General features: G+C 46.8%; 1 protein-coding gene across 3 annotated transcripts in view; it reads left to right on the forward strand.

The window, feature by feature from the left end:
• Nucleotides 1-23,990, forward strand: part of ARHGEF3 (Rho guanine nucleotide exchange factor 3) — a 349,457-nt gene that overhangs the window by 41,623 nt on the left and 283,844 nt on the right. The window contains exon 2 of one of the 3 annotated variants that reach the window (XM_058439113.1): nucleotides 96-184. The exons of 1 other annotated variant lie outside the window; for it this stretch is intronic. In XM_058439113.1, coding sequence (XP_058295096.1) covers nucleotides 123-184 — 62 coding nt within the window. In that variant the 5' untranslated portion in view covers nucleotides 96-122. Of the gene's footprint in view, nucleotides 1-93; nucleotides 185-23,990 lie in introns of those variants that run through there. One more of the 3 variants, XM_058439114.1, reaches the window with a different exon arrangement.

A 23,990-nucleotide genomic window follows, 5' to 3' on the forward strand; every position in this document is an offset into this window, starting at 1 on the left:
GATATATTCCCCTTGTATTTAATGCAGCTCTTTGTGTATTGATAACATAAATGTACCTAGATGATAAATGTTGGTTGTTTTGCTTTTTAAAAAAGGAGACCTGAGCCTGCCATACTGAGTCTATGGACAGTTCCACAGCAATGAATCAATGCGTCTGTAGAGGAATGGAAGAAAACAAGGAAAGGTAAAAATAATTAAATAACCTAAATAATTAAAAATTTAAGAATTCCTGCATGCAACAATTAAATGCAACAGAGGGCTTCCTTTAAGCCTACATAAGTCAGTAGAGGCCATCAAGAATTTGGAGATAGTGCTAGGCATGGTGTCTCATGCCTGTAATCCCAGCACTTTGCAAGGCTGAGGTGAGAGAGGATCACTTGAGCCCAGGAGTTCGAGACCAGCTGGGTAACATAATGAGACCTCATTTCTACTAAAAATAATAATAAAAAAAAGCCAGGCATGGTGATGTGTGCCTGTAGTCCCAGCTACTTGAGAGGCTGAGGTGGGAGGATTGTTTGAGTCCAAAAGGTTGAGGTTGCACTGAGCCATGATCACACCATTATACTCTAGCCTGGGTGACAGAGTGAGATCTAAAAAAAAAAAAAAAAAAGAATTTGGAGATAGCAAAATTTCACGTATTTTCTTCCACATCTCTAATTTCTTACTAGAGATGTTTCTTTCACGTCTCTGCCAGAGGAGGAATGCCATTCAGTTTGAAGGGATTTTTCTAAGACTTAGAAGGAAGAGTTGGTATAAGTAGGACCAATGTGATATAGAATTAAGTATTTTATTTCAAACTATGGACATTCATTCCAAAACACTATGCCCCATGCTCAGATGTGTTGTGCCGGCATTTGTGAGTGGCCAGTCCCCCAAGAGGAGGCAAAGGCAGACCCTGAGCTCTTGGCAGCTCCGTCTTCTCTTTGACTCACCATTTCTTTCTCTTTCTTACGCCTTTTTTTTTTTTAAGCCAGTTGTGGTAGTGTGTGCCTATAGTCCCAGCTACTCAGGAGGCTGAGGCAAGAGGATTGCTTGAGCCTAGGAGTTTAAGGCTGAAGTGCACTACAATTGCACTTGTGAATAGCCACTGCACTCCAGCCTGGGCAACACAGCAAGACTCCATCTCTAAAATAAATAAGTACATATAAATAATTAAAAACTTTTAATGTAATATCAATAATTAAAATTAATTTAATTAATTTATTTACTTTTCTTTGAGACAGAGTTTTTGCTCTGTTGCCCAGGCTAGAATGCAATGGTACAATCTCAGCTCACTGCAACCTCCACCTCCTGAGTTCAAATGATTCTCCTTCCTCAGCCTCCTGAGTAGCTGGGATTACAGGTGTCCGCCACCACACATGGCTAATTTTTGTATTTTTAGCAGAGATGAAGTTTCACTATGTTGGCCAGGCTGGTTTCAAACTCTTGACCTCAGGTGATCTACCTACCTCAGCCTCCCAAAGTGCTGGGATTACAGGTGTGAGCCACCGCGCCCAGCCTAAAATTAATTTTATTTATAAATAAATAAATACATTTTCCTTGTTAAAAATACAAATGAAATCCCCATTGACTCTCATTTTCATTCCCAGCTCCTACCTCATCCCTGCCCTTCCCAGAAGTAACCACTGGGATCTACCTTGTACATTTTCTTCCATAACTTTGTTAGTTATCTAGATACATAGAACAAAAGTCACTCTTTTCTTTCTTCCTTTTTTTTTTCTGTTTTTAAATATGTACTGTCATACTATGCTTGTTAGCCTATTTTGTAGCCCTTTTATAAATTCAATAATATATCCTAAAATATTTTTCAAGACATATGTGAATCTACATTTTTTTTTTTTTTTTTTTTTTTTACTGCAGCCAAGTGAATAGTATATCCACAGTACGATGATCCAACTGTTTATTGGGCCATTTCCCTGACGGTGGTGGTTAGCTTCGTTCTGTTTGTTGCCCTTATGGTAGTGCTGTGATGTGCTTTCTGGTATGTTCCACCTGAGCACATGGGCAAGAGTTCTCTAGGGAGGTTGCCAGGGATTAGAGCTGCTGGGTCATCCTGTAAGGTCTGAAACATCACCAGTTCATTCTCCAAAAGGCACTGCTTGTCACCTGGGCAGCAGATCTCCTATTTGCCCACCGTCTTGCCATGCCTCAGATCTTCGGCTTTTTAATTTTGCTAGTCTTTTGGGTGAATGAATGTGTCTGTCTGTGGTTGTAGTTTCCTCTGCCTCCTCTGAACTCTGAGGATGTTCATCTTTTCAGGACTCTGTTGCCTAGCTTCATCTCCTGATGGTGCCATAAGCCTCTGTCCCCACAGGGACCCATCCACCTATCCAGAGTCCCAGGGCCCCAGGGCATCTGGGGAGCCTGGCGCTTCCCAGGAGTGATTGCTACGTTGTTTTCTCTTCTGAGAAGCATCCAAGGAATATACTTATACTCCCCCAGGAGAGTCCAGCCCAGGATTATCTGCTTCTCCTTCTAACCCTGAGGGGCTTCAAAGAGCCCTCAGCTGGATTTCCCTACTTTTATATCAACCACTACCATCACTGATGCCATCAGCATTGGTAATAGTTTGAGTATTTACTATGTCAGCCTCTGCGTGGATCACTTGGCCTGTTTATCTCATTTAATTCTCACAATGGTCCTCTAAGGTAGGGAGTTGTGTTGTTTCTCCCCATTTTGTGGCCATTAGGTAACAGACAGAAACGTATTCAAAACCAACCCAAAGAGTAAAAGGAAACCAGCAAAACTTTTCTCACCATGGAGCCCTGGTTTCTACCCAGTGCTCTCTCTTGGAGTAACAAACAGACCACATTTGTTGAGTGCTGAGTTCTGTTTAATGAGCATGGCTTTGGGGCCATCACGCCCATGTTTGCAGTTGCTTTGACCACACTCAGTTGTTATTCTGAATCTGTGGTGTTTCCAGGGGAGAGCAGAGTTGAGAGTGATGGCTTTGTCCCTGTCCAGCATATGAACAGGGGCTCCTGCATATCACCAGTACCACCGTTCTTGGGTACAGTTAGGGATGGCAGCCTCACCCATGCCCATCCAAAATGTTTCTCTGCAAAGGGGTTTTACAGGTTGAGCATATTTGTCATGGGGAGTACATATACTTGCCTATGAGGAGTATATAAACTCAGCTGTGCAGGGAGAGGAAATACTTCACTTGCCCTCCCTAGACCTAATCAGTCAACCTACCCTAAAATGTTTAACTTTAGGTCTTACTCTAAGATCAAGAAATTGCAGACAGAGTGCACTTTCAAATGCCTTTCTCAGCCCTCATCTTATTATTATATATTTCAGAGACATAAAAATTTAGAGCCGGAAGAAATCCTAGATTCATTGTGTTTAACTCTGCATTACAGTTTTAAGCAGACAGACCTAGAGTGATGAAATGATGGCCAAGTTCATGCTCCCACGTCTCCAGGGTCTGGCTCTGGCTCTTTCCACAACATCACAGCTACCTCTTGTGCAATTATTAGGAGACTGATCCTCTCTTCTTCCAAAACTGCCTCACGTGATCCACCCACCTCAGCCTCCCAAAGTACTGATTCAGCAGGTAATATCTTGCAGAAAACTAGCCCATTGAATGATTAATCGATTAATCAATTAATCGATTAATTGATTTTTCAGTCAGTGGGCGCTGATTGAATACTATTGTATGCACAAGTGACAAAAAGATGGGTAAGATATGAATTCTTAGGGAATTCGGAGTCTGGCATCTGTGGGGGAGAGGTAGTTGCACACATCTGAGCAGTGGTTAAGTGGAAACCCATGAATCTACGTTGGTCAGTGGGGATAATAATAGTATCCCCCACAGTGGGTCATTGGGGATGTTCTGAGTTAATCATTGGAAAGCTCCTGGCATATAGTCAGCACCCAGTAAAGGCGGCAGTTTTTGTTTTTGTTTGCTTATTTTTAGTCGCATATAGAGTGAAGAACCTAGGAAGACTTTTCTGTCAGGAGAATGATAGACTTGTGTTTCAGAAATGGTAATCAGTAAACACAATTTCTCATCTTACATGTATTAATCTTTTCAGTGTCTCTCTCACCTATTGGACTGCAAACCTCATGGGGCCAGGTCTCACCTCTCGTGTTCACTGTTATTACATAGTTCACCTCATTACTGTGTGCTTGGCACACAGTAGGTACTTACTAATATTTCTAGACCGATGAGTAAAAGGGGTGGAGTAACAAGATAGGGAGGGCCTAGGATCCTTGAGATGAGGTGCTGAGACAAAGCCAACCAGCTGGAAGGACCACAGATCAGCCTGGGCCAACCCCACTTCCTCAAGGACTGGGGCTCCCTGGAATCCCTGCCCACAGGCCATGCTTCCCTTTGTGAGATGCAGCTTTGTTCCTGTGATTTATGGGCAGTTTGTCTTTTAACCAAGTGTCTTTATTGTGAGGAGAACTATTTGCATAGCATTTATTGACTGAGCAATACTTTCTTGCTGCTTCTACTTCTGGATGCTAACTTACACTTTAGGGGCCCAAGAGTATAGGATTTCTAGAAGATAAATACCCTGGAGAGTGCAGTTTTCTGTGGTCATCAGTGACTGCAGGCAGATAGTGCATTTCTATGCCTCAGTTTCCTCATCTGTGTAGCAACAGAAGCAGAATTTCTGAACAGTTTCCTCAGGTGCAAAGGAGAGAATTTTGAGGGGGAAGTCCTTGTCCTTCTTGTAAATTCTTCCTATGAATGGACCTATGGTGAAAATGGTTGGATAGTAAGGACTTCACTTATGCTGGAGAAATGGGAAGGTTTAATTTAGGTCATTTATTCATTCATTCATTTGGTCAGTCAGTCAACAAACATCCCATTACTCAGTGGCTGTCAGCACTTTAGGAAAATGCTTAAACAAGGGATTAGGCGTTCCCTGCAGAGTCTTTCAGGCACAGATTATATACATATATGTCTCTTTTTCCAAAATAAAAATCTCCCCCGGCTTGCTCACCTGTTCCATATGTGTTGAGCACCTCCTCCTTGCCGGTTCTGCTAGGCTTTACTCTCCTGGAGGGAAGGGCCTTGTCTGCTGCAGTGATGCCTGACATCTGGCCCAGGCCCTGCCTGTGTGTGGCTCTGGTGGACTGAATTGGCTAGAAAACAGAGTGATTTGTAGATGGCAACATGAAGGACTTGACCCAGAATTGCAATTTGCCCCAGCGCCGGAGGCAGTTTTCATGCTGCAGGGTTAGGTTGGTTTGTATAGTGCTCGAAGCCCTCCCCATTAGACGTGGTGGTTTTGCTGCTTGCTCTTAGCTGCTCTCTTCTCCTTGATCCACTTATCAGCTCCCATCTTGGCATTAGGCCAGGGCTGTTTTGGTCACTGATTTTTAGTAGCTCTTTGTTCACTGTCCAAAAGGCTGTGTGGGACCTGCTCTGCTTCCCCCACCCTCCGGAGGTTTAGCTGCTGACCTTGAGAAGCCAGAAACCCAACAGAAGGGAGAGCAAGAGCCCGAGGTTTGCAAACTCCCCTGACCTTGGGCTCCGTGACCCTGGGCAAGGCGACATCTCTCTAAGGTGTCTTCTTGGAGATCCCATCAGCATTCCCAGAGTCTGCTCCTTAGAATATGGTTTCCTTCTTACATGATTAGGTATGGCAGGGAAAAAGTGGGGTTTGTTGTCAAATTTGTTTGGCCAGTGCTGGCTTAACCTCAGTTAAATGGGGACCTTTCTGCAGACCTCATCAGAGCCTATAAAGTGTCACTGTGCATGCAGAGGTCTCTTAAGGGAGGGCAGCTCCCTACATCTGCTACTGTAGAGATCACCCCAGGGATGTGCTGGATTGGGTCTTTGCGCCTTCACCCAGTCCTTCAACTATGTGATTAAGACAATGAGGTAAATAGATTTTTTTTTCTGTTTGAGACGGAGTTTCACTCTTGTTGTCCAGGCTGGAGTGCAATGGCATGATCTCTGCTCACTGCAACCTCCGCTCCTGGGTTCAAGTGATTCTCCTGCCTCAGCCTCCTGAGTAGCTGTGATTACAGTCATGTGCCACCACGCCCAGCTAATTTTGTATTTTTAGTAGAGATGGGGTTTCTCCATGTTGGTCAGGCTGGTCTTGAACTCCCGACCTCAGGTGATCCACCTGCCTTGGCCTCCCAAAGTGGTGGGATTGCAGGCGTGAGCCACCACTCCCGGCCCAAGTAGATGTTATTTACAGATGAGGAACTGAGGCTTATGGAGGTGAAGGGCTAGGCTGCGGTCCCGTAGCCAATGAGTGGAAGAGTTAAGCCCCAGATCTGGTCTCCTAAACCTCAGGTCCTATTTTGGTGTGTGTGTGTGTGTGTGTGTGTGTATGTGTGTGTTTTCACCATTATCTGCCCTTGTAATGGTCAAAGGCATGGATTGGAACACATCTTGGAAGATGTGCTGCAAAGTCACTAAAAAAAGCTCCTTGGTCCTCCAGTGAGCATGGCTAATCCTCTACACAGCAAATTATAATGCCTGCTTATTTGGGGCACCTCCCGAGGGGCTTTTTATATACATTGGCTCCAAACGTCGTCGCAACGCAGTGAACAACACATATTGTTCACCTCCGTTTTACAGATGAGGAAAAAGAGTTCTAAAGTACCTGCTCCAATGTCACAGGTAATTCTAGGGCTTAGGCTTAAACCTGTACCTTTGATATATATATATATTTTTTTGTGAGACAGAGTCTCGCTCTGTTGCCCAGTCTGCAGTGCAATGGCGTGATCTCGGCTCACTGCAACCTCCACCTCCCAGGTTCAAGTGATTCTCCTGCCTCAGCCTCCTGAGTAGCTGAGATTACAGGTGTGCGTCACCACACCTGGCTAATTTTTTTTGTATTTTTAGTAGAAAAAGGGTTTCACCATGTTGGCCAGGCTGATCTTGAACTCCTGGCCTCACGTGATCCACCCACCTCAGGCTCCCAAAGTGCTGGGATTACAGGCATGAGCCAGTGTGCCCAGCCTAAACCTGCACCTTTGACACTCCCAGAGAAAGCCCTCAGCCTTCTCACCGCCCTACCTGCTTCTTATCTGGCTGGGTCCTCCTTCTACTTGCTCCCTGCAGACCACAGCACAGAGCCCCTCTGCAGAATGGGAGCAATTTCTGTGGCTGCTCCAAGGGTGGGAGTGGGCTTCATCCCAGGCAGTCCATTGAGGTGTGGAAGGGTGGGCATTGGGAGCCAATCAGCATGTTCCTAATGCCAGGCAGTCACCTTCTCATAGGGTGGCGCCAGTGACAAGGGGAACTGCCAGGAGGGTGTTAGGGGAGGAAATGAGTATCCTGGCCCAGTTGTTGAAGTTTCCCAAGTCTCAGTTTGCCCATCTGTGAAAGGTGGATAACAGTGGTACTTAGTTCATAGAGTTGTGCAAGGATTCAGTGTGGTAAGAAATGCTTAGCTCCATCACTGGGCATCTGGCCAATGTCTAGCTGTGGCATTAGTCTGTTATCAGTTCAAAAATCATTCTCCCACCAACTGCAGAGTCAAGGAGGAGGTCTCAGAATGTATGCCCTCTACTTCTCTGTGACAATTTCTAACATAGGGTGATCACATTAAAAAATGCATTCTGCAGTTATTTGAGTACCTACTATGTACTAATCACTCTTTCGGGCATGCTGGGGGCTACAGTCAGACATGGACCTTGCCTTCAAGCAGCTTACAGTCTAGATGGGGAGATGAATATAGTAATAGGAGACAAGAAAGGCTTAAGGGCCTGGCAGTGTCTGGCACCTAGTACACAATCGAGAAGTGTTTAAAGACACACACACCAGGCGGCCTCTGATGGGCACAGCACTCAGGTGGCACCATGTAGCACAACAGGCAGGAAAAGAATGTCTCTGAGGTGTTTTGCCTCTGGCCCACACTCATCTGGTGAAGAGGAAGCTCCCGGGCCCTGTCCAGGTAGGGTAGATTGTGGCATCTAAAACAGCCACTGTCCTTATGTGGTACCCTCACTGGGTGGAGACCATGTACATCATGTTGGTCTCCCTCCTGGGAAATCTGATAGAAAATTCCTGCCAGGTGAGAGTGTGACACTTTCTCTGGAGATGAATCAACTTTTTCAACCCTAGGAGTTAAGCATTGGGCTTAGAGAGCTGTGCAAGCGTGGGGTGGGAGGCATCCAAACCTCTTTTTTTTTTTGAGACGGGGTCTCACTTTGTCGCCCAGGCTGGAGTGCAGTGGCGCAATCTCGGCTCACTGCAAGCTCTGCCTCCTGGGTTCACGCCATTCTCCTGCCTCAGCCTCTCCGAGTAGCTGGGACTACAGGCGCCCGCCACCACGCCTGGCTAATTTTTTTGTATTTTTAGTAGAGACGGGGTTTCACCGTGGTCTCGATCTCCTGACCTCGTGATCCGCCCGCCTCGGCCTCCCAAAGTGCTGGGATTACAAGTGTGAGCCACCGCGCCCGGCACCTCTTTTTTTTTTAAGAGACAGAGTCTCACTCTGTCATCCAGGCTGTAGTGCAGTGGTGTGATCATGAATCACTGCAGCCTCAACCTCTTGGGCTCAAGTGATCCTTCTACCTCAGCCTCCTGAGTGCTGGGACTACAGGCTTGCACCACCACACCTGGCTAATTTAAAAATTTTTTTGTATAGATGGACTCTCACTGTGTTGTCCAGGCTGGTCTCAAACTCCTGAGCTCAAGTGATCCTTCTGCCCTGCCCTCCCAAAGAGCTGGAATTATAGGTGTGAACCACTGCGCCCTGCCTCCATCATTGTTAAAGTATCTTATAGGCTCATTAGGCTCATAAGGTACAGGTTATTGAGATACCTTAAGTGTTGGTTTTGTCTGGGGTATTCTGCTAGGGTGTGAATGGGGGGAGTCTTGAGAATTTTGTTCCCTAGGTGAGAGAAGACCATGGGAACTTGAGTTAAGCGTTTCCCCAGGAGTGCTTCTGGGGCTTGAGCTGAAGGTGGCTTTTGTCCCACCTGTGTGCAGAGCCCAAGTAGGGGGAATGATCTTCTCTAATGATGAGTATCTATCGAGGCTGTGTGCCAGGCACTGTGCTGGGCTCATGGATACATTGGTGAGTAGGACAGGCAGGGGCCCTGATTACAATCTAATAGAGCCCGTGCCCTGGAGGACTTCGCAGTCTGGCATAGGTTTTTCAGGGGCAGAGGACTCAAGAGGGAGCAAAAACAAGGGTGATGGAAAGGAGCCCTGAATGGCTGGAGGGAGGCCTAGGTTCACGTCTGGCTTCAGGACAGGGTTAGGGTAAGGGTTAGGGCAAATGAGCTTTCTGAGGGGAAAAAGCTCAGACTTGTAGCATTTGCCTACTTCTGTAAATACTCCCACCATGGCCAACTTCAACATGCTAACACAGAGTCACTGAGATGTGTGCAATCACTCTTCCCAGTGTGTGCCAACTTCAGCAACCCACTGCATTAGGGCTAGAGTCTAGCCACTCCTCTGAGTGCAGTTTCCTCATCTCTGAAGTGAGCGGGTGGGACTAGGTCACATGAAATTCCTTGGTAAATCGTGGAGCATTGTGTCAATGTAAAGATGGTGATGGTTTTTCACAGCTCTGAAGTTTTATGACTAATACTATCTCCTAACTCTTCTACTCAGGATCCAGATTCCCTCCATTGCTCCGAAACCCCTTTGACAGTTCTTTTCCTTTCCCCACCCATCTCGGCCCAGTCCTGGCTAAAGCACTGTATTTGATAATTTCATCTCTTTAGTCTCCTTCAATCCAGAACAGATCCCTCCTTTATTTTTGCCCTCCATGGCACTAGCATTTTGAAGAGTCAGATCCACGTTCTGTGTTTGTCTGGGTGTGTCTTTGTGGCGCCATTTACCTTGGTCCTCCAGTTCCATGAACTTCAAGTGAAGCCTCAAGGCTGGAGTCCAGGTGCAGCATTTGCAGTGAGAGGCCCTCGTGGGTGACATCACTCCAACGTCAGGATAACCCATGCTGGTGTTGCTCAGTTGACACCCTGGTGAAGGCATTAGCCTGCATTGGTTTTGTTTTAGATCGGATTGAGATATTATATTGACCATAATTCTAACAACTATTAAGAAGGAGAAGCATTTGTAATAAAAAACTGCTCTTGGCCAGGCGCGGTGGCTCACGCCTGTAATCCCAGCACTTTGGGAGGCCGAGGTGGGCGGATCATGAGGTCAGGAGATCAAGACCATCCTGGCTAACATGGTGAAACCCCGTCTCTACTAAAAATACAAAAAATTAGCCAGGCGTGGTGGCAGGCGCCTGTAGTCCCAGCTACTTGGGAGGCTGAGGCAGGAGAATGGCGTGAACCCAGGAGGCAGCGCTTGCAGTGAGCCGAGATAGCACCACTGCACTCCAGCCTGGGCGACAGAGCGAGACTCCGTCTCAAAAAAAGAAAAAAACAAAATTGCTCTTACCCTACACAAGGTGGATATATATATTTTTTTATTACAGACATGAGCCATATACAGGTATAGCTCTGATTTTTTTTTTTTTTTTAAGATTGTCAAGTAAAATTGAATCTGTTTGCTATTGGCCTTCCAGGTATGGTGGCTAAGGGAGATATTTCAGAGACAGCCCCCTACTTTTTTTTTTTTTTAATATCTTTCCTTCCTTTTGATAGATCCAGGTCAAATTGGAGTAGAGTGTTCTTGATGTACGAAGCTTCAGTATTCTGTTTATAACATTTAGGCAGGAAACAAGATTTCTGCAAGGTTAGAATGTCATGGTGGAATGGGCACTTTGGGGAGTGGTGGGTTCCCGAGTGCTGTGTGCAGCAAGGGTAAGCATGTACCTGTGTGTTGTTGTTTTCTCAAGGGAGTATGAAGGGTGCACTGGGGTGCCCAAAGCAGCATCAGATGTAACACAAAGAAACCAACCCCATGCCAATTTGGAGAAGGCATGATTTAAGTTAAAGTCAAGGAAGTCTATCTCGAGTGTCTACTCAGTGCCAGGGGTGTTGTTCTGGGTGCTGTGAATGGCACAGGCCAACTCTTGTGAATCTTATAGTACAGGAGCACACAGACCTAAACAAGCCATTCCCAGGGCAGTGAGCATGTGAGAGGGAAGTGTGAGGATCTGTAGTCCCTTTGGGGTGGACCTAACATTCCCCGGGGGAAGTAACAGATAGAAAATGGAAGCATCTGTGAGGGATAGCCAGGTAAAGAGCAAACCATGTGGAGGGGGCAGTGTGTGCCAAGGCCCGGAGTCCACAGAGATGTGATGTGCCAAAAGCAAAGACAGCATCTCAGTGAGACTGGATCATGTCATATGACAGGGGCCTGGGAGGCCTCTGGGCTGGGAACGCTGGGTCCTCTTGGCCTTGGTAGTAAAGAGCTTAGACTCTGTCCTAAGGGTCCCAAGAGGCCACTGAAGTGTTTTAAGTGGCCTCTTAAATCTGATTAAATCTGCATTTTGAGAAAAGATCTTCTGGCTAGAGCGGGAAAAAGATTTGGAGGGAAGCAAAACTCAGGGCTGAGTAACCAGCTGGGGGTATTGTAGCCATCCAGGAGAGAGATGATGGAGGTCATAAATACCCATTGAGAATAAGTGAGTGGATAGCTTGGATAACCAATGGAGAGAGGTGAAATCATGAAAAATATTTGGTGGTAGAATTGAGAGTGGATCTGGGGACTGAACAAATCCATCCATCTACCTATAAAACTAACATCTGTTGAGCCCCTTCTGTGCGTCTGGGACTGTGTTTGGGATATGCATACTGCAGTGAATGAAGCGGATGTGGTGGTCCCTGCCCTGATGGAGCTTACCTTCTGGTGAGGGAGACAGACCATAAACAGATGTATGAAGTGGCATTAGCTGGTGGTGCATGCTATGAGGAAAGATAGAGTATATGATAGGGTGAGCATGAGAGGGTGGAGTTTCACATAGAGACACAGGGAGAGCTTTTTTGAGAGAATAACATTCAACATAGACCTGAATGTTGAGAAAGCAAGCCCTGCAGCCTTCTTGAGGAAAATCATGGCAGGCATCAGGGACAGCATGTGCGAAGGCCCAGGGGCTTAGCTTGGATGAAGAATGGCATTCAGGTCAGTACAGTTGTGAGTGATGAGACAGTCACACGTGTGGATCAGCCTGATCAGCGCTGCTACTGTGAGTCGTGTCTTGGAAGATAGGTCCTCTCTTCCTTTGTTGGCAAAGACAGGGACCTCCTAGGCTTCCCCAGGTGACTGGACAGGGCAGTCTCGGGAGATTGGTTCCCAGTCACCAGAGATGGGTGAGCCTAGGCAAAATAAGTGCCTGGTTGGTAGTGTCTGTGTTTGAGTACAGCGGTGAGTTTCAAGCATGCCACCAACATTCACACGAGTAGAGAAGAGGAAATGTGGCAGAGCACAAGAAGGAATGTATTTCTGGAATAATCATTTATGTTAGCTGGATCACCAGCATGTATTCATGCTTCTTTTTTTGTATATAGGAAAGCTATTGATTAATAACTTTTTTTTTTTGAGACAAAAATGACATTCAGGTCAGTACAGATGTGGGTGATAAGATGGTCACACGTGTGGATCAGTCTAATCAGCGCTGCTACTGCGAGTCATGTCTTGAAAGATGGGTCCTCTCTTCCTTTGTTGGCAAAGACAGGGACCTCCTGGGCTTCCCCAGGTGACTGGACAGGGTGGTCTCTGTTACCCAGGCTGGAGTGCAATGGGGTGATCGTAGCTCACTGCAGCCTCAAACTCCTGAGCTCAAGCAATCCCCCTGACTCAGCCTCTAGAGTAGCTAGGACTACAGGCACATGCCACCATGCCCAGCTAAATTTTTAAAATTTTTTTGTAGAAACAAGGTCTCACTGGGTTACCCAGGCTGATCTTGAACTCCTGGACTCAAGCAATCCTCCTGGCTCAGCCTCTCAAAGCGCTGGGATTGCAGGCTTGAGCCACCATGTCCGGCCAACTTCTTTTATTCATGTTGATTAATATTATCTAGTTTTCCTATTTGCTCTAATAGTTTTGCAGATCTTATTTTATTATTACTATATTTTTGTAGGGAAGGATTTTTCCAGACATACAATGATATCATCTGCAAATTAATACAATTTTGTTTTGCCTTCCTTTCTAGTCAGTATGACTTTTTTTTTTCTTCTAATTGGATTGGTAAATGCGTCCTGAATAAATTTTTTTTTTCTTTTTTTTGAGACAGAGTCTTCCTCTGTCACCACGCTGGAGTGCAGTGGCATGATCTCAGCTCACTGCAGCCTCTGCCTCCCAGGTTCAAGTGATTCCCCTGCCTCAGCCTCCCAAGTAGCTGGGATTACAGGCACGCGCCACCATGCCCGGCTAATTTTTTGTATTTTGGTAGAGACGGGGTTTTACCATGTTGGCCAAGACGGTCTCAATCTGACCTCATGATCTGCCCGCCTCGGCCTCCCAAAGTGCTGGGATTGCAGGTGTGAGCCAGCGCGCCTGGCCACTTCCTGAATAATGTTAACTAGTGGTGGTATGTAGGGTCCTTCTTGCTTTGTACCCACTTCAGTGGGAGTGCGCTAATGTTTCCCTAGGAGATGTGATGCAGGCTTTCAGTTTGAGCTATATGTCTCTTAAGGAAGTTTCATTCCATTTTTGTTTTGTTAAAAGGTTTTTTTTTTCAATCAGGAATATATGTTGGAATTTAACAAGACCGGCATCTAAGGAGACATCTGTTTTTGTTTTTTCTTTTGACTCTGTAATGTGATGAATTATATTGATAGATTTCCTCATGTTGACCCATCCTTTCATTCCTGGGGTGAACCACAGGTGTCTATGTTTGGTTACAGCTGTGCTTTTCAAGCATGGAGCTACTTTCTGTCATTTAAATTAGTATTCCATGAAGATGTACTTGGTTTATCCTGTGGCTTAGAGTAACACTGACAGAACAGCTTTCCTTCTGTTTGAGGCATTGAAGCTAGAGGGAATGAACAAATCATTCATCCATTAGACCAACTTACATTTATTGAATGCTTAGTATCTGCAAAATGCTGCTGGGTGGACAGCTGCCAGTATCCCTTGTAACTAAGAGACTTAGGATTATATGCAGTGGTTCTGCTAGGAAATGTTGTTGCAAGTGACAGAAATGCAGTTCAGTCAGGATCAAGCTGCATAGGGAACATAATGGCTCACAGGAATGGAAGGTCCAAGAGTAGATGGCCTCGGGTATGGCAGGATCCAGGGGCTCAGTGTGATTAGGCCTTGCTGTCACTCTGCCCTTCTCTTGGCTCTGCTTTCTTCTGTGTTGAAATCATTCTCAGGAAGTTTTCCTCCCTGTGATACCGGCACCTCCAGGCTGGCATTTGACTCCAGCTGTGGAGTGAAAGCTTATTCCCACTTGTTCCAGCAGAGCTTTCCGAGTGAACTCAGATTTGTTCACAATGTGGGTGGGCCTCGTGCTCTCTCCTGGAACTCTGGAACTCGGGGGTGGAGGATGGAGTCAGCCTCATCTGAACCCATGGATGGAGAGTGGGGGAGGGGTGATCCCCCAATGGGAAGGCCAGATGCTGTTACCCACACACAGGGAATTGAATGCTAGGTGGCAGACACCCCAGATGTTCATGCCATCTGGGCCGGCGATCCCCTTTCCTTTGTGGTCTTCACTGTCCTTTTTCACAGGTGAGAGGGGAGGTGGCAGGGAGCCATGATTCCTGACTCAGCCCCAGGGCCCTGCAAATCAGTGACAGAATCAGGATTTTAAGTCCCTACCTGAAGTTTCAGGCTTTATTTGCTCCACTAAATTAGGCATGGAAACCTGAAATCCCAGCCGTTGGGGATGCCAAGGCAGGTGGACCACTTGAGGTCAGGAGTTTGAGACCAGCCTGATTAACATGGTGAAACCCCGTCTCTACTAAAAATACAAAATTAGCTGGGCAAGGTGGCGCTCGCCTGTAGTCCCACCTACTTGGGAGGCTGAGGCAGGAGAATCACTTGAACCTGGGAGGCGGAGGTTGCAGTGAGCCGAGATTGCACCATTGCACTCCAGCCTGGGCAACAAGAGTAAGACTCCATCTCATTCATAAATAAATAAATAAATAAATAAATACATAAATACATAAATAAATAAATAAAGCAAGCATGGAAATAGATGGAAATAGAGAGTTAAGGCATCATCTGTGCACCTTGAGGGTTGGTTATTAAAGAAAAGATTTCCCCAGGTTCACCCTTACCCCCAGCCTCTCAGCCACACATAATAATCCTTCTCGTCAATTCCTTATTGTTCCCTTTTCATAATGAACTTAGAAGGTAGACACCTTTAAAAAGGTGTCTTGGATGGGATGTTGCATACTTAATATAGAGCCTTTATAGTAGCAAAGTTTTAATTTGACAAAATCTTGCCTGATCTGATGTGGCATCTCTTCAAATAGTATTTTTTATTTTAATTTGATTGAGGTGCAAATATATCTGACACACATGCCAACTTAAGGGACAAACTTTTCTGCATATGTTCTCCCGGGTTCAGGTGTAGCACTTGTTCAAGCACTCTGCCCCCATTCCAGCTCCTTTCAAGCCCCCTTTCTTTCCCTCCCCTCCTCATCTCCTCCCTAGGAACACACCGAGGCTGAGAAGGACTGTGACTTTCTTGCCATTGCCTACCTGGGTGCACACACTTGGGTCCAGGGACAAAATGAGAAACCTGATCCCAAAGAATTGTGCCGGGAAGGGAGGTGGGCAGCGTCCATCCATGGAGGACAAATGGCCACCTACAGAGCCCTCTGGGAGCGCCCCTGGTCTACCTAAGACTCAGGAAGTCCCCCTTGCTCTCGTGTTCCTCTTTCATAAATAAAGAAATCAAGGTCTAGAGAGAGAAGGGATTTGCCACAGGTCACCCATGCAGTGATGTAGGCTGGAGGCCAGGAGGATGGTCCTGGTTTGTGGGCCAGCTACCCACTGTGGTCCCTGCTACCCAGTGAATCCAGGTGGCTTAATCATTGGACTCGGTCATTCTCATCCCTCATTTCATGATACTGTTAATTTTTTTTTCTGGAAAATCTTGAAATTCTGTAAGAGATGGATAATGGAAAGAATATAGATGCTGGAATCTGACATTGTTGGGTTCAAATTCCTTCTTTGTTTTATGACCTTGGGCAAGGATGTTAACTTCCCTGAAGCTCGATGTCTTCATCTGTAAAAGGAATAATAATAGCACCAACCTCATATTATTGGTTGTGAGGATTAATGAGATGATACGTGTCACATGCTCAGCACACTACCTGGCAGGTGCTATCTGTAAATGGGAAAAGCCAGGTTGTGGCTTTTTTGGTGTGGGGAAGGTGAGATACGACATAAACATAAAGCATCACAACCTCCCCCAAATGTGAACACTTTAGCATAACTTTAATCACTATAAATTAGTTTATTAATTAATGATAGCATGGTATATTTAAGAACACAGCTCTGGAGCCAGACTGCTCTGGTTCAAATCCTGACTGTACCACTGGCCAGATGTGTGACCTTTTGTAAGTTACTTAAGCTCTCTTTGCTCTGCTTTCCTTGCATGTAAAATGAGGCTAATTATAGGACCTACCTTAGAGGGTAGTTCTGAGGATGAAATGAGGCAATGCAAACAACACCCTTGCTTAGCCCAGTGCCTTAGTTGATGTGCAGAAAATATGACATCATTATTACTAACAAATTGATCTATATTCCTTTTTGGCCTTTAAACTTTTTTTCTTCTTTGAGACAGAGCCTTGCTCTGTCGCCCAGGCTGGAGTGCAGTGGTGACATCTCAGCTCACTGCAGCCTCAGCCTCCCAGGTTCAAGTGATTCTCCTGCCTCAGCCTCCTGAGTAGCTGGGACTACAGGCATGTGCCACTACGCCCAGCTAATTTTTGTATTTTTAGTAGAAATGGGGTTTCACCATGTTGGCCAGGCCGGTCTTGAACTCCTGACCTCAAGTGGTCCACCTGCCTTGGGCTCCCAAAGTGTTGGGATTACAGCGTGAGCCACTGCACCTGGCCTTTAAGCATCTTGAATGAAGTTTTGCCCTGGTTTTCACAGAGTAACTACTGCATGTGCTCTTTGCATTCACTGAAAGTTTTTTCCAAGCTCATTTCTCTTCCTGTTCATGTTAGCACTGGAAGCTGGGAGAGAAGACTAACCGTTCCCCAGCATCAGGCAGCATCCTTTGGATGTTGTAGAAAGAGACTGGTTAGCTCTTGGAGAAGCGTGAATGGGCCACTCTCCTGGGTCCAGCCTTTTGTCCACTGGGGACAATTGTGGCTTTCACAGTGACTCATCCTTGGGCAGCCGTGACGACATCATGGGAAAGGAGGAACAGAGTTCAATCCAACGTGTGCCAAGGGGGCATCTCTGTCCTTGCAGACGTGGAGCTGGTGGGGGCAGGGAAGGATTTGTTTCTTCAAGGACCAAGGAGTCAACCCAACTAGCAGAGGGTCAAGTTGAGCAACTGAAAGGATGTGAGAAAACAAAAAGCGCTGGCTTGGTGGGCTCGGCCTTTTTATTTTGAAAAACGCTCCTTTCAGCTCTCAATTGGCCCCTTGAGCTGCAGGGAGCCCTGCCAGTTAACCCACATTTAATTAGAAACTGGGTTAGTGGACATTCTCTTTCTTCCCAGAGCATGTCCTGGGTATTGGAACCTTTCCAGGGACTGGTACAGTAACAGCCATTTACATGGCCCTGGCTTTCTGGGCGCTGGAATCAGCCTTGGGTGAATATACATCCCTCCCCTTCCCCCAACCTCTGCTGACTCTCTCCTGATGGAATTTGCCAACTCCACGCATAGAATGCAGGCTTTCCCTGGATTTGTCTAAGCCTCAGTCTCCTTGGTTTACCTCTGCTGTTTAGGAACCACTTAATCCTCACCTTTGAGTTTTTATTTTGCTCTTTAGTGGTGATATTATGTGCATTTCCTTTTGTTTGGTGACTAATGTGTGTGTGTGTGTGTGTGTGTGTGTGTGTGAGACAGAGAGAGAGACGGAGAGAGAGAGAGAAAGCTTTCCTCTCTCTCTCCCCCACCAGGCCTCACTGTGTCTTGTTTCGGGGACTGAGACCCGGCAGTGACACAGTGACTTCCTTGTCTTCTTGGTTCCCACCAGCTGATGGGCAAGGTCATTTTCAAAGTCCTGACACCTGCTTATCATAACCGCCAGCTGCACTCCACAAAGAAGGCCCCCTCCCCCACACCAGGGAAAAGGGGAGATAAGAATAGACCTGGGGGGGACCAAGAGCAAGAGTGTGAAGGACACTGTGCACCAACTCAGAGGTGTGGGTGGGCATTTGGATTGACAACTGTGCTTAGCACCGGCTGATGTCAATTTTCCATCCTAACGGTAGCTATTTTGAAAAACTCTCCACACATTCGAGAAGTCTTTAGAATAATAAAATATTTGCATGGACATTATGTGATTTGATCTCCTTTTTGTTATTCTTTTTTTCTTTTTGAGAGGGAGTTTCGCTCTGTTGCCCAGGCTGGAGTGCGGTGGTGCGATCTCAGCTCTCTGCATCCTCTGCCTCCCGGGTTTAAGCAATTCTCTGCCTCAGCCTCCCGAGTAGCTGGGATTATAGGTGCCCACCATTACGCCTGGCTAATTTTTTTTTTGTATTTTTAGTAGAGACAGGGTTTCACTATCTTGACCAGGCTGATCTTGAACTCCTGACCTCGTGATCCACCCACCTAGGCCCCCCAAAGTGCTGGGATTACTGCGCCTGGCCGTTTTTGTCATTCTTGCAAGCAGCATTACTTTTTAGAAAGCAGTTTCAGACCACCCGCCTGCGTCTTACCAGTTGGATGTGCTGTGATGTCTGAGGATCTGTATCACGAAATACATAAATTGGATTGGAAGGTGGATTTCAGCAGAGGTCACAAATGGCAGAAAGATAGTTGTGTGATAGTTGTGCATGTTCCTCTTTTCCTTGTTTTGGTGTGAGTGCCACTAGGGTCCTCTAGGGGCATAGTCTGCTCTGTGAACTTCCTGGTGGATATGAGGATGCACCCAGATGGACGCCCTGCCTCTGTGGTCTCTGTCTGCAAGATTCGGCCATCTGGGGATTGGAAATCCAAGAGTTCATCATTGCCAATGCTGCTTGGGAATTGGTGGGAACAAGACTTTTCTCACCACTGAACACGCTGTGGTCTTGAAAATGTAACAAGGGTGGCAAAGTGTCTAGGGCTTTAGATACAGGCAGATCCATTTTGAGGGTCTGAAACTTATATGATTTGGAGGGCCTTTTCAAGAAAAAGAATTTTAAGGCCAGGTGCAGTGGCTCACACCTATAATCCCAGCACTTTAGGAGGCAGATGCAAGAGGATCACTTGAGCCCAGGCGTTTGAGACCAGCCTGGGCAACATAACTAGACTTTGTCTTTACTAAAAAAAAAAAAAAAAAAAAATTAGCAGGGCGTGGTGGTGTTCGCCTGCAGTCCTACCTACTCAGGAGGCTGAGGCGGGAGGATAGCTTGAGCCCAGGATGTTGAGGTTACAGTGAGGCATGATCATGCAACTGCACTCCAGCCTGGGCAACAGAGAAAAAATAAAGACAAAGAATTTTTAAATATCGCTTTCCGAATTTTACAAAATCATAAGAGCATATGCACCTTTCTAAGGAGGGTCCTGTGAAGTGAGGGGCTCTGAAGCTTCAGTTTCATTAGCTTCCTAGCATATCCATTTTGGGCTGTAGCAAAACAAGTAGAGACATGTTGGGAGGAAAGGTTTAGAGGTAGGAGAGTAAGAAGTTTAGGTGAGATTAGAAACGGGGTATAGTGTTACCATGTGTCTGCAGGTGGCTACTCAACTCAGTTGTAGCCAAAAGCAGCCCGTCATTTACGTAAGTGAATGAGCATGGCTGTATACCAGTAAAACCTTATGTAAACTGCAGACGGCTGGATTTTGCTCTCAGGCCCTAGTTTGCCAACCTCTGGTTTAGACAATTAATAATTTCAGGTTGTTCGACAGACTTTTGCTAAAAAAAAAAAAGTACATGAAAAAAGTTAACAAGCTTTGGTCGGGCACGGTGGCTCACGCCTGTAATCCCAGCACTTCGGGAGGCTGAGGCGGGAGGATCACGAGGTCAGGAAATCGAGACCATCCTGGCTAACACGGTGAAACCCCGTCTCTACTAAAAATACAAAAAAAAAAAAAAAAAAAATTAGCCAGGCGCAGTGGCGGGCGCCTGTAGTCCCAGCTACTCGGGAGGCTGAGGCAGGAGAATGGCGTGAGCCCGGGAGGTGGAGCTTGCCGTGAGCGGAGATCACGCAACTGCACTCCAGCCTGGGCGACAGAGCGAGACTCTATCTCAAAAAAAAAAAAGTTAACAAGCTTTATAAATATTTACTTTTGTAATTTTACTTTTTATTGTATTAACTATTAATTTGTGTTTATTGTAAAAAAACTGAAAAGTTTAGAAAACTATAAAGAAGAAATAAAAAAGTTTTCTAATTCTGCTGCTCATTGTTACTATCAGTGAGTATTGTGGGAAATTTCCTTCTTGCATTGGTATGCATATGCACAGTAATTATTTTAATAGAATTATACCATGTATTCAGCTTGATTTCCTGCTTTCTTCTAGAATATGGGAGTCCAGGTTGTGATGAAGAGGGGTGGTGATGAAAGGGGTATGGTTTGGAAGGAGGGTGCTGTAGTGGTTAAGGCTGTGCACAATTGTGTCCAGAATTGGTGGGTTCTTGGTCTCACTGATTTCAAGAATGAAGCTGCGGACACTCACAGTGTTACAGTTCTTAAAGATGGTGGGTCCAGAGTTTGTTCTTTCTGATGTTCAGATGTGTTCAGAGTTTCTTCCTTTTGGTGGGTTCGTGGTCTCGCTGGCTTCAGGAGTGAAGCTGCAGACCTTCCCGGTGAGTGTTACAGCTCTTAACGCAGCACGTCTGGAGTTTATTCTTCCTGGTGGGTTTGTGGTCTCACTGGTTTCAGGAGTGAAGCTGCAGACCTTCACAGTGAGTGTTACAGCTCATAAAAACAGTGCGGACCCAAAGAGTGTGCAGCAGCAAGAGTTATTGCAAAGAGGAGAAGAACAAACCTTCCACAGAGTGGAAGAAAACCCAGGAGGTTGCTGCTGCTAGCTTGGGCAGCCTGCTTTTATTCCCTTATCTGGCCCCACCCACATCCTGCTGATTGGTCTATTTTACAGAGAGCTGATTGGTCCATTTTACAGAGAGCTGATTGGTCTGTTTTACAGGGTGCCGATTGGTGCGTTTACAATCCCTGAGCTAGACACAGAGTGCTGATTGGTGCATTTACAATCTTTTAGCCAGACACAAAAGTTCTCCAAGTCCCCACTAGATTAGCTAGACACAGAGCACTGATTGGTGCATTTACAAACCTTGAGCTTGACACAGGGTGCTGATTGGTGCATTTACAATCCTGCAGATAGACGTAAAAGTTCTCCAAGTCTGCACCAGATTAGCTAGACACAGAGAACTGATTGGTGCATTTATAAACCTTTAGCTAGACACAGAGTGCTGATTGGTGCATTTACAATCCTCTAGCTAGACATAAAAGTTCTCCAAGTCCCCACCAGATTAGCTAGATACAGAGTGCTGATTGGTACATCCACAAACCCCAAGCTAGACACAGAGTGCTGATTGGTGCATATACAATCCTCCAGCTAGACATAAAAAGTTCTCCAAGCCCCCACTGGACTCAGGAGTCCAGCTGGCTTCCCCTAGTGGATCCCCTCCCAGGGCCACGGTTGGAGCTGCCCACCAGTCCCACGCTGCGTGCCTGCACTCCTCAGCCCTTGGGCGATGGATGGGACGGGCGCCATGGAGCAGGGGGCGGTGCCTGTCGGGGAGGCTCGGGCGGTAAGGGAGCCCACCACGGGGGCGGGGGCGGGGGCGGGGGGCAGGGGCTTGGGCATGGCGGGCTGTAGGTCCCAAGCCCTGCCCAGCGGGGAGGCGGCTGAGGCCTCACAAGAATTCGAGTGTGGCGCGGGCAGGCCGGCTGGCAGTGCTGGGGGACCCGGCGCACCCTCCGCAGCCTGGCCTGGGTGCTAAGCCCCTCACTGTCCAGGTCTGGCGGCCTGCTGCTCTGAGTGCAGGGCCTGCCCAGCCCGCGCCCACCTGGAACTCATGCTGGCCTGCGAGCGTGTGCGCAGCCCAAGTTCCTGCCCCGTGCTTCTGCCTCCACATCTCTCTGCAAGCAGAGGGAGCCGCCTCCGGCCTCGGCCAGCCCAGAGACGGGCTCCTGCAGTGCAGCGGCAGGCTGAAGGGCTCCTCAAGTGCGGCCAGAGTGGGTGCCAAGGCTGAGGAGGCACCAAGAGCAAGCAAGGGCTGCCAGCATGCTGTCACCTCTCACGATGGCATCAGAATCCTGGGTGCAAAACCTAGTTCTGGCTGAACTGTGAGACCTTGAGTAAGTGACTTTAGTTCACTTGTCAGATGGTGATAATCATTCTACCTACCTTCTATGTCAGTTGTGAGGATTAAATTGATAAACTACAGAGTGGCCAGGTGCAGTGGCTCACGCCTGTAATCCCAGCACTTTGGGAGGTCGAGGTGGGCAGATCACTTGAGGTCAGCAGTTCGAGACCAACTTGACCAACATTGTGAAACTCCATCGCTACTAAAAATACAAAAATTAGCTGGGTGTCATGGCGGGCACCAGTAATCCCAGCTGCTCCAGAGGCTGAGGCAAGAGAATCACTTGAACCCGGGAGGTGGAGGTTGCAGTGAGCGGAGACCACGCCACTGCATTCCAGCCTGGGCAAGAGAGAGAGACCCTGTCTCAAAACAACAACAACAGCAACAATAACAAAAAAGGGCTTAGTTCACGACCAGGTACAGATTTAAGTGCTGAATGAATGTCAGCCATTCTTAATATTGTTATTGTGATTGCGTTGTTGTAATAACGGTAGTGGCTCTTGGGTTTTGAGGCAGGTCACGAGGCCATCTCTTGTAGACCCCATTTCATACTCAACATCAGTCTTCTTGGCACAGCTGGTTGGGGAGCAGCCCCTCAAGTTCTCTCAGAAGGCACGTGTCTCTCTTGAGTATCCTATGAGGGAGTCTGAATCCTCAGCAGGGACCACCCAGGACCCAGGGCCAGTCCGTGCTGACCATTCTTCCACCTAACCAGACCCCACTGCTTCTCCTCACCACCTCCTTCTTCCTTCCCCATAGTACAAATCAGAGGCCTTGCAAGCACTGGGAAGCAGTGAAGATGGAGTGAGGCCTGCAGTGATAAAATACTTTCAAAAGCCAGGTCTCATGAATCCTCAGCATAGCTGTAAGGGATTGGGAGTGATTTTCTCCTTGTACAGATGAGGAGACCAAAGTTTCAGGTCACACAGCAGGTAAATAAGTGATAGTATTAGGACACCTTTCTTTCTGGTGTCAAATCCATACCTGCTGTTTTTGCTCTGGTTTAGATTAGGATTTCTCAACCTTGACACTATTGAATCCTTGGGTTGGAGAATTCTTTGCTGTGGGTGGCAGGGGAAGGCAGGGGGCTGTCCTGTGCATTGGAGGATGTTCAGCAGCATCCCTGGCCTCTCCCCATTAGATCCCACTAGATTCCAGTAGCACCCACCTCACCCCACTCCCTTGTAACAAAAGAAAATATCTGCAGACATTGCCATATGTCCTGTGGAAAGGCAAAAGAGGAGGCGTATATATTTGAATGTGGGCGGTGGGGATTGACAGCAACTGTATCCAACTTGGATTGCTGTCATCAGTGTGCCCCATGGGAAATCTTTAGGGAGTTCACCGCTAGGGCAGAAAAAAGGTGAAATCTTTGTTTTAGATCATGTGCTCAGCACCATCATGTTCCTGTAATTTCCAGGCGGTTTAACTTTGCCTCCTTGTGCCAAAAACGTCTTTGTTTTCATCAACTGTGCTTCTGTTTCTTCATTAGGCTGCATTCCGGTCCCAGTTTCACCTTCCCTCTGGTTTTCCCTCTGCTGGCTGCATGTTCATCATAGCTCCTACACGCAGGGGTGCTCCCACTAACTATGGAAGCGGGCGGGAACATTTCCCCTCATACTAAAGTCTACTTTGAGTCTGCTTTGCAATTTCCTTTTGGTCTCCCTCCTGGAGATTCCTGTGCCACCTGTTAACACCCTTTTGTGTTTGGCTCATTTCTTTCTTCAAATTTTGCTGCTTTTAATCTGTTCTT

The sequence above is a fragment of the Hylobates moloch genome, unplaced genomic scaffold, assembly GCF_009828535.3.
Source record: "Hylobates moloch isolate HMO894 unplaced genomic scaffold, HMol_V3 SCAFFOLD_5, whole genome shotgun sequence".
Lineage (NCBI taxonomy): Eukaryota > Metazoa > Chordata > Mammalia > Primates > Hylobatidae > Hylobates > Hylobates moloch.